The 17,012-nt window shown below is 35.4% G+C and overlaps 1 protein-coding gene across 3 annotated transcripts in view; it reads left to right on the top strand.

Annotated features, from left to right (window-relative positions):
* Positions 1-17,012, top strand: part of Nha1 (Na[+]/H[+] hydrogen antiporter 1) — a 95,273-nt gene that overhangs the window by 65,699 nt on the left and 12,562 nt on the right. For all 3 annotated transcript variants that reach the window (XM_074176628.1, XM_074176626.1, XM_074176627.1), the window contains 3 exons: positions 335-715; positions 7,503-7,684; positions 14,986-15,210. In XM_074176628.1, the coding sequence (XP_074032729.1) occupies positions 335-715; positions 7,503-7,684; positions 14,986-15,210 (788 nt within the window). The remainder of the gene's footprint in view (positions 1-334; positions 716-7,502; positions 7,685-14,985; positions 15,211-17,012) is intronic.

Genomic DNA, 17,012 nt, shown 5'->3' with positions numbered 1-17,012 from the left:
TTGTAAATAATCATTGACCTACCATATATACGCTATGTATCACAAATGGTGAATAAATATTATTATTATTAACTCGATCAGTCTATAAGCAAAGCAGTATCAATTTCTATAGCATGAAACAAACCATTATCTTCAGCTTTTATGTTGTTTATATTGACCTGTCCAAAATGTATACCATGTGTACCTAAAAAGATGAAATAATTTGCCATCCACCGTGAATCAGCCTGTATAACAATGAAGTGCAATAAATATAAGATACCTACATTTCATTTCCGTTGAATATCCGATTAATTTCTGATTCAGATTTTCTATTTTCGTTTGTTTTATTTTCTAGATCTTGGTGGTACTCCTTCTGCCTGAAGTGTCGATCAAAGAAAGAAGAAGTTCCTTCATGGCAACCTGATTTCTGGCCTAAGTTATGCCCCCAACCGTTTTGTTTGACGTACAGACAATTCACACGAATCATATCACTGAACCTCATAGGGCTTTTGTCGTGGTGCATTCTCTATGCTATCGTTGGAGATATTGCTGCACCACCAGATGGAAAACTTTTCCAACTCATACTTCTTACTATCAGCGCACATATAGGAGGATGGCTCATCAGTTTGACGACACTTCCGTCACTCATTGGAATGCTTTTCACCGGTGTTTTGTTACAAAATATCGGTGTCGTGAATATTGACGAATCGTTTTCCGAAATTTGCAAACAGCTGAGGTGAGTTCATCATGTTGTAATCGAGAATTTCAAAGAACACGTCAATTTAAATATCTAGGTAGACTAATTCTGATATGAGAATCATACCTGAAACTTCACTCCAGTCAGCAACTTCGCTGACGCTTATTTTATCGAGGAAATCAATAGGCCTTGTCATCACAAATTTTTTTGTGCTCATGCGTCAGTATCAGCCATCTTTTTCGTACTGTTTCTTGTAAACAACCATGTTGAAGAGTCCGCAACTCATGTTTTGAAAATTATAAAAAATTGTAGAAAAAAATTTGTATACTCCATTATAATTATGTTATATATACGAAAAGGAACAACAAAACGGTGTTGTTATGGAGTATGTAAAAGTGATACACGATACAAATCATTGAAAACCAACACGTACTAGTGATATACTGTTTGGAACCTTTGGTGTAGTAATGAATATTACTGGAGTTTTTTCCCAACACCAAATCGTTATTTTTACACCTCGACACGTGTTTCGATCACCAAGTTATCATCTTCAAGAGGAAGATAAAACTAGAAACTACTCAAAACTAAAGCTATTTATGCTATTGAGGTACATCATACAGGTAGGTAATCAGTAATACCACCCATACAAGTGTACCACCCTAAATTAATTTTACAATTGGCCTTTCTATTTTTTACAATATGTCCTTATGTATGTTTAAATGTTACAGCTATATATAGAACAATTTTCAGCTATATAAAATTAGTTTCACAATATTGCCTATCTAAATATATTTACAATGGGTCTTTTTGTAGTAATCAGTAAACCCAACAATATTATTTCAACAAGCTATATAGTATGCTATTTGGTATTGGTCCGTTGTCGTTATTCATAATATTATTATGTTTACTTATTTCCACACTCTCATAGGCATCTAGTTGCCTGTTGTTATTAACTTGTCTAACTAATCTTAAAGAACTGAAGTCTATGGAATGGTTTTGTTGCAAAATATGATGGGCGACTGCTGATTTTTCAGGTCTTCCATATTTTAAGTGTGCTATATCTCACTTTGATAGATCTTTTTGTCTGTCCATAATATTTTGTGTCGCAGTCCTTACATTCAATTTAGTAAATTCCAGACTTTTCCGAATTCTCGACTTTGTCTTTTGGACTTCCCAAAAGGTTCTGCAGTGTATGCCTTGTTTTAAAAACCATCTTCATACCTAGTTCCTTGAAAATCTTTCCAAAGTTCTTCGTATATTGGTGGTATGGAACTGAGATGTATTTATCTTGGTTTTTGTCCTTTCTGAAAGTCGAGATTTCGTTCATTCTTAACCTAAATTTCTTTTTCCTAATTATGTCATCTAATTATGTCATCTAGGAAAATACTTTGACTTTCCTTTAGTTTCCATTTTCCTAGGATTTGGCTAAGGTATGTGGATGATATTTTCGCGGTATTCGATAGCAAAAAATCGAATATCGAGGACTTTGTTTCCTTTTCAAATAATAGATATCTATCAATAAAATTCACGTATGGAGTAGAAAATAAGGGACAACCACCATTTCTTGACGTTTTGGTAATGAGGAGCAAAGATAGAGGGTTAGAATACGATATATTTAGAAAAGAAACAAGCACGTACAGGTATATTCCTGACAGTTCACATCACTGTGGACAGCACAAACGTGCTGGGTTGAATTTTTTGGTGCATCGTCTTTTGACTTTCCCTCTAACACATGATAGGTTCACAAAAGAAAAACGTACAATACAGGAAATAGCAGCCACTAACGGGTTCCCGAGGGGTATTGTAGATGACATAATTAGGAAAAAGAAGTTTAGGTTAAGAATGAACGAAATCTCGACTTTCAGAAAGGACAAAAACCAAGATAAATACATCTCAGTTCCATACCACCAATATACGAAGAACTTTGGAAAGATTTTCAAGGAAATAGGTATGAAGGTGGTTTTTAAAACAAGTCATACACTGCAGAACCTTTTGTTAAGTCCAAAAGACAAAGTCGAGAATTCGGAAAAGTCTGGAATTTACGAAATTGAATGTAAGGACTGCGACGCAAAATATTATGGACAGACAAAAAGCTCTATCAAAGTGAGATATAAGGAACACATAGCACACTTAATATATAGAAGACCTGAAGAATCAGCAGTCGCCCATCATATTTTGCAACAAAACCATTCCATAGACTTCAGTTCTTTAAGATTAGTTAGACAAGTTAATAACAACAGGCAACTAGATGCCTATGAGAGTGTGGAAATAAGTAAACATAATAATATCATGAATAATGACAACGGACCAATACCAAATAGCATACTATATAGCTTGTTGAAATAATATTGTTGTGTTTACTGATTACTACAAAAAGACACATTGTAAATATATTTAGATAGGCAATATTGTGAAACTAATTTTATATAGCTGAAAATTGTTCTATATATAGCTGTAACATTTAAACATACATAAGAACATATTGTAAAAAATAGAAAGGCCAATTGTAAAATTAATTTAGGGTGGTACACTTGTATGGGTGGTATTACTGATTACCTACCTGTATGATGTACCTGATTAGTATAAGTAGCTTTAGTTTTGAGTAGTTATTAGTTTTATCTTCCTCTTGGAGATGATCACTTGGTGATCGAAACACGTGTCGAGGTGTAAAAATAACGATTTGGTGTTGGGAAAAAACTCCAGTAATATTCAACACGTACTAGTTTATAAATTTTCTAAAGCCTTGTCTTGAATATCGCAAAAAAATAATCAAATCTTATTATTCATGCATTTTATTAAAACAACGATAAAAATAAAATAAAAATTAATTGGCGCTCCGGGGCGACTTCATTGATTCCAGTGGCGCATTTGCTTTTTCAGCTGCAGGAAAACCCGAAAAAACCTGCAGCACCACATCATCTGAAGATCTAACAATGTCCTCTCTCTTATAAAACAAAATGTAGGGTGTCTCCAGAGGCTCCAATAAATTCAATGCATCACCAGAACACTTCGTGACACGACTATCGTCAAACTTAAACCAGTCCGTTTCTTCTTTGACCAAGGCGTAATAATGACCAAATTCAACGCCAGAACCACAGTGAACAATGAATCTGTATGTTTCAGTCGTGCTGTCTCATAATCTGAGGATTATCTAGAGTGATTCGCTTAATCTGACGGAAACAATTTTTTTTTATTTTTGTTTTTAATCCATCGAACTTAATTAATTGAAAATCTCAGAAAATAGCATGCAAATGAATGAGTGTATGTTTTTTAAGTAGAATACTTATTTTTATTTGTATATACAGGCTGATTCATGGTGGATGGCACATTAGACGTTTCTGGTGAACCAGACAACGGATCACTTTGAAAATTTGATGGAGGGCATATTCGGATATTCTCTAGCCAAATAAAATATTTTCGACAATGCGGTGTTGCCGCTTCTATTAGAAAGCAGTAGCAACTTTGATTTTTCAAATGGAACACTCTGTATATAATATTATTTTTGGAATTTCCAACAATTACCCGACAACTTTTCTTGATATTTTCCTATACCTATCTGTTACCGTTTTCGAAATAAAAATTAATTTCAATTTTTTTCTTCGAAAATCATGACTTCTAAAAATGCCGATATCTTTTAGTTAAGAAGTACTATGATATCGAAATTTGGTTTGGAGTTAGGTGATACTTGGACACTTTCCACACGTCAGCCTAATCTCCGTTACTTCAATACAGGGTGGTAAAAAAATACAGTTTTTTCGTTTGCTTGAAAAAGTTGCTGAAATTTGATTATTTTAAATGGAACACCCTGTATATTATTGAAAATTCGGAAAGCTGCTGAAATTTGCTTTCTTTCTATGTATATCATACCTATACCTAACTAGTCAAGTTTCGGACTTATGAACATTTATTTGTGAAAATGTCCCTTCAGAATGGTATTTCCATTCGGTATTTGGTAAGCAGGCCATGATTACTATTTGACAGTAGCGTTGTGACATTCTCCTGATAATATCGACATTTTCGTCACTTCAGAAGTTGCAAATACCTTCAAAACGATGGAACAAAACTATTCAAACGAAGTTCTTATGAATTTGTTTATTATTTTTGGACAGTGTGACAAAATTATCAGCAGAACATGTAGAAAGTTCAATGAAATGTATCCGAATCTACCGCCAATGAACCTCAAGAAATTTATACGAATTCAGAACAATTTCAATATGTTTGGATAAACTTTAAAAAAGCACCAAGAAACTTAAAATTGGAAATATTGATATGAATAATTATAAAAAAGTAAAACAATCATGTGGAATATTTCAAAATATGTTCGAATCGCTGGCCGTTCACTTCCAAGCACTTTAAAATGCGGGTGTTGACTGCTTTCGTGGTGGCAGATCTGATTTCATTGGGATCCAAATCTTCAAATGGTTGGGCAATCCTTTCTAACAATTCATCTCTCGAACGCACGGGTATTTTGTGAACTTTTTCTTCAAACATTCCCCACAAATGAAAATCTAATGGATTAAGATCGGGTGATCTCGCTGGCCAATTCCATGGTCCCAAGCACCTCATCCATCGATCGTCAAATAGTCTATCCAGTTCTGCGCTCACTTCTCTTGTGCAATGTGCAGGAGCTGCGTCTAGTTGGTACCAACAGTTTCGATAATCTTCGAGTGGCAGATTATCCACGAAACTGTCTACAGTATTCTCCAAAATATTCAGGTAGCTTCTGGATGTTAATGACTCCTCGTATATCACGTACCTCAATTTGTTGTCCATCAACATGCAGAAGACATTAAAACTAAATTTTTCTTGGAATCCGGCTTCTTTTGTGACGTGAGGATTTTCACTGGACCAATAATGACGATTTTTTCTATTGAAAATCCCTTCTCTCGAAAATTTCGGTTCATCAGTCCAAATAATTTTATTTAAAAAAAGTGGATCTTCTTGAATGCGTGTCAACAACATTTCACAAAATTCTACTCTCTGTTGAGGATCTTGAGGCTTCATTGCTTGAATTTTGGTGAATTTATAATCATGCATTTTATGTCTTCGCAAGATTCTTTGAACCGATGAATATTTTATACCCAAATCTTCTTCAGCACTTCTTATCGATGAAAATATGCGGGAAATGCGTGAAAATATGCTAAGACATTAATCTGGTTGTCTTCGAAAGTTACGGGTCGAGGCAAGTTTCTTGGTGCTTTTAAAGTTGATCCAAATGCATTGAAATTGTTCTGAATTCGTATAAATTTCTTGAGGTTCATTGGCGGTAGATTCGGATACATTTCATTGAACTTTCTACATGTTCTGCTGATAATTTTGTCACACTGTCCAAAAATAATAAACAAATTCATAAGAACTTCGTTTGAATAGTTTTGTTCCATCGTTTTGAAGGTATTTGCAACTTCTGAAGTGACGAAAATGTCGATATTATTAGGAGAATGTCACAACGCTACTGTCAAATAGTAATCATGGCCTGCTTACCAAATACCGAATGGAAATACCATTCTGAAGGGACATTTTCACAAATAAATGTTCATAAGTCCGAAACTTGACCAGTTAGGTATAGGTATGATATGCATAGAGAGAAAGCAAATTTCAGCAGCTTTCCGAATTTTCAATAATATACAGGGTGTTCCATTCAAAATAATAAAATTTTAGCAACTTTTTCAAGCAAACGAAAAAACTGTATTTTTTTACCACCCTGTATTGAAGTAACTGAGATTAGGCTGACGTGTGGGAAGTATCCAAGTATCACCTAACTCCAAACCAAATTTCGATATCATAGTACTTCTTAACTGAAAGATATCGGTATTTTTAGAAGTCATGATTTTCGAAGAAAAAAATTGAAATTAATTTTTATTTCGAAAACGGTAACAGATAGGTATAGGGAAATATTGAGAAAAGTTGTCGGGCAATTGTTGGAGATTCCAAAAATAATATTATATACAGAGTGTTTCATTTGAAAAATCAAAGTTGCTACTGCTTTCTAATAAAAGCGGCAACACCGCATTGTCGAAAATATTTTAGTTGGCTAGAGAATGTCCGAATATGCCTTGCATTAAATTTTCAAAGTGATCTGTTGTCTGGTTCACCAGAAACGTCTAATGTGCCATCCACCGTGAATCAGCCTGTATAGTATTAATTTTCATATAGTATTAATAAGAAAATAATTCAAAAAATGCTCAAAGAATTTAATTGTTCTTAATCAATTGATTAATCAATGATGAAAAGAGAAATTAAACTTTCTACGTTTTTTACCACTTCAATTTGTAACTAACATCACTGCAGTTTCGTCCTATAAGGACATTTTCAAACTTATACAAATATATAAGGATATTTTCGAACTCATACAATATATAAGTTTGAAAATATCCTTATAGGACGAACTGACGTTATTTTTTTTACAACTTTCCTGCCCTCCCCTTTCATTACGTCACTCTCAAATTGTCAGATTACTGGAATATACACGTTTTAGCAGGTAATTAACTCACCCTACCTCAATCTGACGCGCTCGAGAATTTCTGATGATCATGTTTTTTTACTATTGTGATCCTTCATCCCTCACAGGCAGCCTTATATATGGGGCTCATATTTGGTGGAGGTACTTAACCGGGTACAAGGTGTCCCCCTGTATATTAGTCTGCCGCGCTTTAGTAAATCCCGAAATCCCCGCTTGGGCTCCCCTATTATTCACCATACAAGTTAGTTGTGGTCATAATGTTGAAACGGCGCAAAGATATATATTGGTTACCACTTATGTCAAAATATTTTTTATATTCACTGTTTCTAGAAGAATCAAGTACTGTAACATCTTTTTCATTTTCAGGAATGTTGCGCTGGTCATAATTTTGATTCGCGCCGGTCTAGACTTGGACCCCAAAGCAATACGCAAACTCAAGTTCACTGTTATGAAGTTGGGTATAATACCTTGGTCCTTAGAAACTCTTCTGATCACCACATTATCGGTATTTTCATTAGGCCTTCCGTGGAGTTATGGAATTCTCTTAGGTAAGACACAAAATATATCCACGAACCGATTCCATATAGTCCCAAACATAAAAAATTTAAAAGATTCAAATCCAGTGAAGAATAGTTTTTTCGAAACTATGTATAAAAGTGGATTTCATAATGATACTCAGAATTATCGAGCAGTTTGCAACCCATCTGAATTACCCAAATTGTTAGATGGTCTATCTGATAACAGAAAAGCTATTATGGGATTGTAGACATGCAATTATGAATCAGCAACATAGATTCAGTCGTGGTAGATCTACCACGATCTACCACGTGGTAGATCTACCACGACTGAATCTGTTCATTCATCAACACTTTATGATAAATGCATTTAAAAATTAATACCATGTTGAATCTATTAACACAGACTCTTCAAATGCATCCAACTGAGTAAATCACAATTTATTGGCGTACAAGCTAAACGCTTTGCGTATATGATGTATACATCACACTTTATGTCAAAGCGTGCGAATGCTAGTGGCTGCTAAGAAATCACTAGTGAGGTTCCGCGAGAAACCTTCTCGCTTATTTCAAGAGCCTCCACGTATTGTGGATGATCCGCTGACCGCTGATCAGGTGGAATCCTTCTGGAAGGATACCTATGAACACCCGCAGACACTAAACGTAGACACTCCAGCCATAGCGCAGTTCGAAGCTTTCAACAGAGAGCTACAACAGCCTGAGCTCAATGAACTGCGCAACCCGATAACCCTGGATGATATTCAAAGAGCCATTGTGAGTTCCAAGAATTTTGCTGCTCCAGGGCCAGATGGACTGTTACTGGAAAAAACTAACAAGCACCCACCGTCATCTGGCCAGAGTTTTCAACCCATGGATGGATGGAAAACAGCCGATTCCGGATTGGTTTGTCAAGGGGCGGACCGTTCTCATCCCCAAAAGCAAAGATTTGTCGATTAATAAAAATTACAGACCGATAACAAGCTGTTTACAAGCATGTTATACACACGAATACTCACCGCAGTTGACCGAGTGTTTGAACGGATATATGAGCAGAGAGGGTCGAAGAGAGGAAGGAGTCGCTGGATATGAAGAGAATCTGCTGATCGATAGATATGTAACGCAGGACTCAATACAATATAAGCGTTACCTCTGACCTCGATCGATAACCGTGAGGCATACATACAATATCGCATGAGCTCATCTTGCATTTGCTCGAATGCTTTGCGGTACCCGACAAAACAGTGAGATGCATTGAACAACTGATACTACTTTGGATAACTCGCATCTGGTCAAGCGAGAGTCCAAACAGGGTGAGTCACTTTCAGAAGGGGAGTATTTCAGGGTAATTAGCTCAGTCCCCTTCTGCATCTCACCATTGCCATTGTCTGTTATACTCGAGGGTATAACTGTGGCACCCCCGGAAACCGAAGGCACAAGGTCACCCATCTGTTTTATATTGATGATCTTAAACTTTATGCCTATGGAGAGAAGGATCTCCATCTGTCTTTGAGGGTGGTGGAAGAGTACACGCATGCTATCGGTATCAAATTCGGGATAGACAAATGTGCAATGGTCCATCTCAAAAGAGGACGATTCGGAGACTATGGAGAGGATGTACAGCTCGTAGATGGAAGCATCCTACACCATTTGGATGCCGAAGAGATGGAACGAGGTGGAACAACGCCTCTCACGAGAGATAACAGCAGTGAAGAACTCTCTCCGCGGCAAGTAACAGCACAAACTTCGACAGTTGCTGCAACAAATATGCTTGCCGTTCCAATCTTACTCTACTCGTTTGGAGTAGTGAAGTGGACTCGGGAGGAGCAGTATCAACTCGACGTAAAAACCCGAAAAATGATGCATCTTTTCAGGAATTTGCATCACAAATCGTCTGTTCCACGGTTGTTTTTTCCCCGAGAACAGGGAGGCCGTTGACTTATGAATTTGGAGTGGCTAGATGCCAGAATGGTACTGTAAAGTCGTCAGGAGTTCGTATCCCGTTCTCTGCATTGTCCGTGACCATGAAAGCGCAGGAATTGAAGCATTTCTCTTTGGGATAACTGCCCGAGTAGCTGATGAGCTCGGTTTAGTTTTTGACACTGAACGAGGTGATCACAACTCTGTCACCCAGTTGGAACCCGTTCAGTAAAAGCTCATATAAAAGCCGCAGAGGTCACCTCACTTCTGCGAAAAAACACGAGGATAAGCCAATGCATGTCGTAGTCTTAAATAACATTGAATACCTTCAGGTCGAGTGGGCTGAATTTGAAAACATGAAATTATCACAGAAACGTCTTGCAACTAACTTATGAAACTCATTTTCCTATTAAAGTGAATTGTTATGTAGCAGTTTTATAACACTTTTCTGGGAGATTATTATGATAGTTATAAAAGTATTTCAAGCTTATTTTATAACTGATTCCTGTAGTTTCAATGAAATAATTTTATTGGAATGCTTTCAGATACTATTTCATTTTCATTACCATAATCACTTAAATGATAATTTTCCAAATATTTTATAGTATGGTTCATTAACTACGATTCAAAAACACTAATATAACTGTTATAAAATCAAATTGCTTTTGCTAATATATATTTGCTGTCACCAAGAATAAAATGCAGCATTTAAGAACAACCAGCTGACATCGATTCCAAATCACAGCTTTGAAAAATTCTTCAAAATTTTAGTTATGTTAAGTAAGAATATTTTTGTTTTGTTATTCTAGTGGGACCACATCGATATCGTGGTGGAAATAAGTTCTTCAGCCACTTATAAATATTTGATTTTTATTGAGTATAGGTACCCCATGAGTAAATTCAATATTTTTAATTCATCCCTAATTCTAGACACTATGATATGCATATATATGTATGTGTTTATATATGTTATACTTTCAATTTGATAATAATTCCATTGTGAGGATACTGTAGTGGATTTTTCTGTTTATATCCCGAATATTTGAATAAAAATGAATAATAACTCAAAGGCGGCCATTTTGAACATTTATTGGGGGTATATAATAGTTTTAGATTCAGTTCGAGGTGCTTCAAATAGACGAAGAAATGACTTGGTGTTCCATAAAAAACTTTCTGGAAGCTTTGAGTCCCCTGTATATTGGAAATACTAAAAAAACACTTGAAACTATCTCACTTAACCTAGTGTTTTGATTTTTTTGCGAAAAACAGGAAAATGTTATAATGGTTAAAACCCGTCGTTTAGCCTTTATAATCGATGAAAGAAACTTTTTAGCCACAACATTCCGACAGATAATATTTATCCAAACTGTATGTGAGAAATCCTCCATTCATACAAGCACCTTTGTAGAAACCTAGAGCTTTAAAAAAAGTCCGACTCTGCCGCAATACCATCACTCCCAGAACTAAGTGTTTCTCAACAGTTTTACAGGGGTAACATAGTAGCTAAAATACATTGAAATGCTTGCTACTGAAACCAATTCATTTTATAGAACGACGCCATTTTAAATGATAGCGATCCGGGATACTGAAATTAAATGAGTTGAAAATATGAAATACCGCACATATAGTGATATATACAGCTGAAAAATACATAAATATTATAACATTATATTATTTGGAATGAAGTGAGTTGAGTTTGTGACTAGAAAATTAATACCTCGACAGAATGAATTGTTGTATAATTAATAATTTTACCGAAAACATTTGTAAATGAGTGGCGCGCTTAAATGTTGCTAATAATAGGCTATATATTTGTCAATAAAATTTTATTTGCAGTAAAAATATCAGTCTTCGAAACACAAACAATGTCTTCAACAATTGTATGAGTGCAAAAGTGAAATTTTAAAATGGCTTCAACCTTTCTATTTCTCAATTTTCAGTTGGTGACATATCAATTGTATTTTCCTAGTCTCCAATACAACATTACTTCTTGCGTCTTCAAGAAAACATTTTTAAAACTTTTTCAATTTATTGTTATCGTTTTTGGCTGTATTATATTTTGTAATGCCTACTTGGAACTACTAAAACACTCTTGTAAAATTGTCTTCTGACAATATTCGCTTGAATATGTTGCAAAAGTGCAGTAAGGGAAGTCTTTACAAAACTATTTTTTAAGAGTGTTAGACAAATTTTATAGTAACTGCCAAAATGTTTATAAAATTGTTTCGTAGTGTTACGTAGTGTAAGGCCTTACAAAATATTGCTAATAACTATAATGTTTTATAAAACGGTGCCAATTTCCTATTTATATCAGTTTTATAAACACATTGAAAACATTTCTGGGAGTAATGCAGTTTTATAATTTGTTTCTCCGAAACGTTGCAGCAACTATTATAAAATACGAAATTGCTGGTTGGGTTGTCTATGTTACTTCTAGAGCAGGGGTTCCCAACCGGTGGTACGTGTACCCCCGGGAACGTTTCAGGTGGTACGCGTGAGTGATGTGAGCAACATGCTGTTAATAGCAAACATGACTCAGCTCACGGGTCGCTAGAAAAACGAATTATTACATTGGAATTTATAATTCCTGTGGGTCTTTGAAAGGATTGTCTTTTACTTTCCCTCGGCATTACAGGTTCGTTGTGGGTGTTGTATTTACTAATTCTAATATCGTATGAGAAAACTACTATGAAACGATTTCTGACGTCCCCTTCTACTTCAAAGAATTGTGCTAAAAAATCTAAATCACCGGCCAATCGTGAATACGATGAGAGCTACTCACAGTACGGTTTTATAGTGAAACCAGGGACTGAAACCAGTGATATTTCTATTTCTCAATGTGTTGTATGTCTTGAAACACTTTGGAACCAATCCATGAAGCCTTCTTCACTGGTGCGACACCAAAATACTGAGCATCCTGATTTGATTGGCAAGCCCATTGAATTAAAAAAAAAATTTAAAAAAAAACCCAATGTTTGACGAAGTTTGTCAATACTAATACTAACTTGATAAAGGCGTCATACCTTGCTGGTTTGAGAATTGCAAAACATGGAAAGCCTCACACAATAGGTGAGACACTTTTACTGCCGGCCTCTGTGGATATGGTTCAAGTCATGTTAGGAGAAAAGGAAGTAAAAGACATTGAAGAAATACCACTGTCAAATAACACAATTTTGGCCTTACAAGCCAAAATTTATCAACACATTAAAAGAACGAGATTTTGATGTCCGTTTGGGGTTTTCAGTCTGGTTTCAAGGAGAGAGAGAAGAAAATGTAAAGTTTCCGTATGACATTTTATGAACAGATCAGGACAGGCAACGTTCTTTTCAAATGGAACGATAAGTTTTCAAAATTGCCGATGGTGGGCCCAAGAAAATCCCAATTTCACAGTTGAATGTGGTGATCAGTATTCCTTCAAAACTAATGTATGGTGTGGGATACTTAACGACCAAATAATTGGGCCATTTTTCTTTAGGGAAAATTTATCATCCGTCGGTTATCTCAACCTTTTAAATAATGAGGTTAGTGGAGTTTTAAATAATATACCTTCAAATATCAAATACGACTTATGGTATCAGCTAGATGGCGCACCAATACATCACACGGTTGCTGTAAAACAGTCCCTCCAACAAATGTTCAGAGGCAAAGTTATTGGACGTAACTGGAAAAATTATTGGCCACCTAGATCACCCGACGTGACGCCTTTAGACTTTTTCTTGTGGGGTTGCCTGAAACAAAAAGTGTACCGAAGTAGACCATTTAATGACATACAACATCTGGAAAACAACATTCGCGAGTGCTGTGCAAATATAAATCCCCGATTTATTAAAAATGCAGTTACAGATGTCAGTAGAAGGACCATAATTTGTATTGAACGTGGAGAACGACATACTGAAATGTAGGCTATAAGTGTTTGGCAACCTCATTTAGATCAATAAGTAATTTTTGTACCCATTTGTATTTTCTATAATATTATTGTTGTTTAAAATTCATAATAATGATAATAGTTCTATCGAAATTATTTGCTTTTTTTTGCCTCTGCTTTCTCGAAATCAAAGGTTTGTTTAAGAAAATAGCCAAGTGATTGAAACTTTGCACCAGTCATGTTATAATTTTTATAGCAAATTTTTAATTTCTTTCTAAAAATGTCCGTATAAGTAAAAATGTATCAGAAAAGTTAAACTCCATGATGAGTTCGTTATGTATACATGAATTGATGACAATTAATCGAACTTGTTTTTTAAAATAAAGGGGATATCTGTCAAAAATAAGCAAAACGTTAACTTTATCCTAGTTGCATAAAATTGAGCATATGGATATAAAATTGCCGTAGACAAATTTTTCAAGTAACTTTCTGTTAAATTCGATCTTGAAATGCACTTTTTCAATTTTTTCCAAAAAAAAGTTGAATTTGACAAACACTGAACGTAAGTGGGTCGCAGTTGGCCACATCATTTTGAGTTGAATTTAAAGCACAAACAAGTGCCGAAGTTAATCTACATTGAAACTTTTCGAAAAAATAGTTTCCCATATGGTGCGCACTTTAATGGTGACACTGTATATGTGAATCTGTTAATTATTTTGCGATGCCGTATATAAATAAATGAATGAATGTAAAAAAAATTGTAACAAATAATAATAGCGATGTAAAATTAGTTATACCATATTATTGGAATTGGCATGGAAACTACCTATCAGGATCTTACAAGAGAGGAAAGAGAGAAAATTGTTTTGATGACAATAGTATATTATGCAACGATCATGTAATGATGGTTATTAAGACACGAGCATTAACCGGGATACGAAACGAGCCGAAGGCGAGTTTTGTATGGTATATGCGAGTGTATTAATAACCATTACATGAGAGTTGCATACGCTATTTTTTCTAAACCCGATAAATAATGAAAAACTATAAATATTATATTTGTATTGAACACATTTACAGTAATTAACTCATATTTTTTTAAAAAAACACAAACTTAATGGTATTATCATGGATATATGAAAACTATAAAGATTCTAATTATATTTATATTCAATATAACAACTGTAATTAATCTGATCTTTTAAAAATATTGGAGTCGATGGTATTTCTTCTATATCGCTGTTTTCAGACATTTTGATAATATAGGTAGGTAGTATGAAAACTGATTTTGACAAATAAAGCAATTAGTTACTTAGGTTAGAATCTAGGACAAACAAAGGAACAGGATTCTTGATTGAAAAATTATGGGTTTCTATTGGTTGATAATCTGTATCGTTATGAAAAATCTGTATCATAATGGATATCATTATGAAACGGATTATGGTCATATAAGTGTATTGTTAGAGTACGGGTGTAGAAAAACGAACATTATGATATTCAAATTATGCAAAAATCATTGATCACGTTCACTGTTCTAATTATTACTTTACAGGATCTATCGTGTCTGCAGTTTCTCCAGCAGTTGTAGTTCCTTGCCTATTCAGGCTCAGGATCAAGGGGTATGGTGTTGCCAAAGGAATTCCTTCTCTCATTATTGCAGTTTCTGGAATCGACGACGCCTTTTCTGTTGCTTTTTTTGGAATCATAAAGGGAATAGTGTTCTCTGACAGCTCTTTGGCAAATTTGATAATTCAGGGACCGGTATCTATTATTGGAGGTGAGTTATCATCATTTCATATCCACAGCAACTATATCAGATTTGGATTTTCAAAGAATCTGGATACAATAATGATAATTGTAATGATAAAAAAAATGATGGGGTGGTGGAAGAACATATGCATCCTATCGGTGTAAGGTTCGGGATAGATAAATGTACAACGGTCCATCTCGATAATGGACGATGCGGGACCAAAGAGCGAATGTGCGGCTCGTAAATAATAATAATAATAATAATAGACTTCATTACCCAACAGTTCAAAACCATTTATAGGGTTAAATAAGTATGTTAAAAAACTAATTTAGGTCCTTATAATTAATTACAGAGTAACAATTTGAAAAAAAGAACGACAAAATTATAATATTATGAAATAAAAAAAACTATACCGGAAAATTGAAAATTCTCCATGATATATTGAGATGCATTGTCAACAATATATTCTAGGGAATCAAAATTGATATCACACGAATTTAAAATTGAATTGAAATTATTGCAAATGCTTGAGATATGTGACTTGAGGTACAAATTGGTTTTGGCCAGTCGGCTGTAAAAAGCTTTTGTACTTCTAGTTCTAAAATGAGGCGCACAAAAATTTATAAGAGATAACACCTCCATAGCATCCACATTGTTGTGCAGTAATTCATACAGAATGATTATTCCAGCAAGTTTTCTGCCTAATTCAACACTTTCAGCATTGAATGTTATAGTGAGAGATTCATATGAAATACCACAGAGGTATCTATTGTATGCAGATTTAGTTCAATTTTCCTCTTGAAGATGATCACATGGTGATTGAAACACTTGTCGAGCATTCCGACCAATTAGTCTCACATCGTTTTTCTTAAAAACCATGGAGAGGCTATGTGAGCGGTATGTAAGAGATGAAGTACTTGTTAACAACCCACTTCATCCAAATCAGCATGCATATACCCCGGGAAGGTCTACTGATTCGGCCCTTCACCATGTGGTTGGCAGAATCGAGAGATCATTGGACAACAAAGAATCCACCCTGGGTATATTCATAGATATCGAGGGAGCGTTCGATAAAACAACCTTTCCAACAATTACCCAGCAACTACACTCCAGGAATGTACCCCTGGTAGTAGGAGAATGGATACTCCAGATGCTCTCTAGCAGAGCAATAAGTAGAATGTAGAAGACATCACAGTGAAAGGACTGGTCATGAGGAGATGTCCACGGGGAGGGGTCTTATCACCCCTTCTCTGGAACATAGTTCTGAATACCCTAATAAATCACAAAAATGGATTCTACACAATTGCATACGCAGATGACATAGTTATCTTGCAGACCGGCAAATTTGTAAACACACTGCGCGGTAGAGCGCAGGATGGGCTCAAATTATTAGAAACATGGTGCAAGGAACACTCACTGTCGATCAATCCCAAGAACACTGAGATGGTCTTTTTCACCAGGAAAAGAAGTTTAACGGGCTTAAAACCTCCCGAAATCTTCAAAAGCAAACTAAACATCTCTGAAGAGGTGAAATACCTTGGTACTATCCTCGACAAGAAGCTAACATGGAACTCTCATCTACATAGTAGAGAAAAAAGAGCATACGTGGCTTATGAGCAATGTCGGAGGACAGTGGGACGCGCATAGGGTCTTTCACCCCGTGTGGTCACCTGGATCTACACTGCAATAATAAGACCTATGTTAACGTATGGCGCCATTGCATGGGGACCGAAAGTTCTACAAGCAACGGCCATCCAAAAATTATATCAAATACAGCGAATGGCCTGTTTAAACATCACAGGAGCCATGAGAACAACACCAACGGCGGC

The sequence above is a fragment of the Leptinotarsa decemlineata genome, unplaced genomic scaffold (assembly GCF_025532065.1).
Source record: "Leptinotarsa decemlineata unplaced genomic scaffold, Ldec_3_MD MMD2_tig00001973_RagTag_RagTag, whole genome shotgun sequence".
Classification (NCBI taxonomy): Eukaryota; Metazoa; Arthropoda; class Insecta; order Coleoptera; family Chrysomelidae; genus Leptinotarsa; species Leptinotarsa decemlineata.
This window is presented reverse-complemented; position numbering and strand designations above follow the sequence as displayed.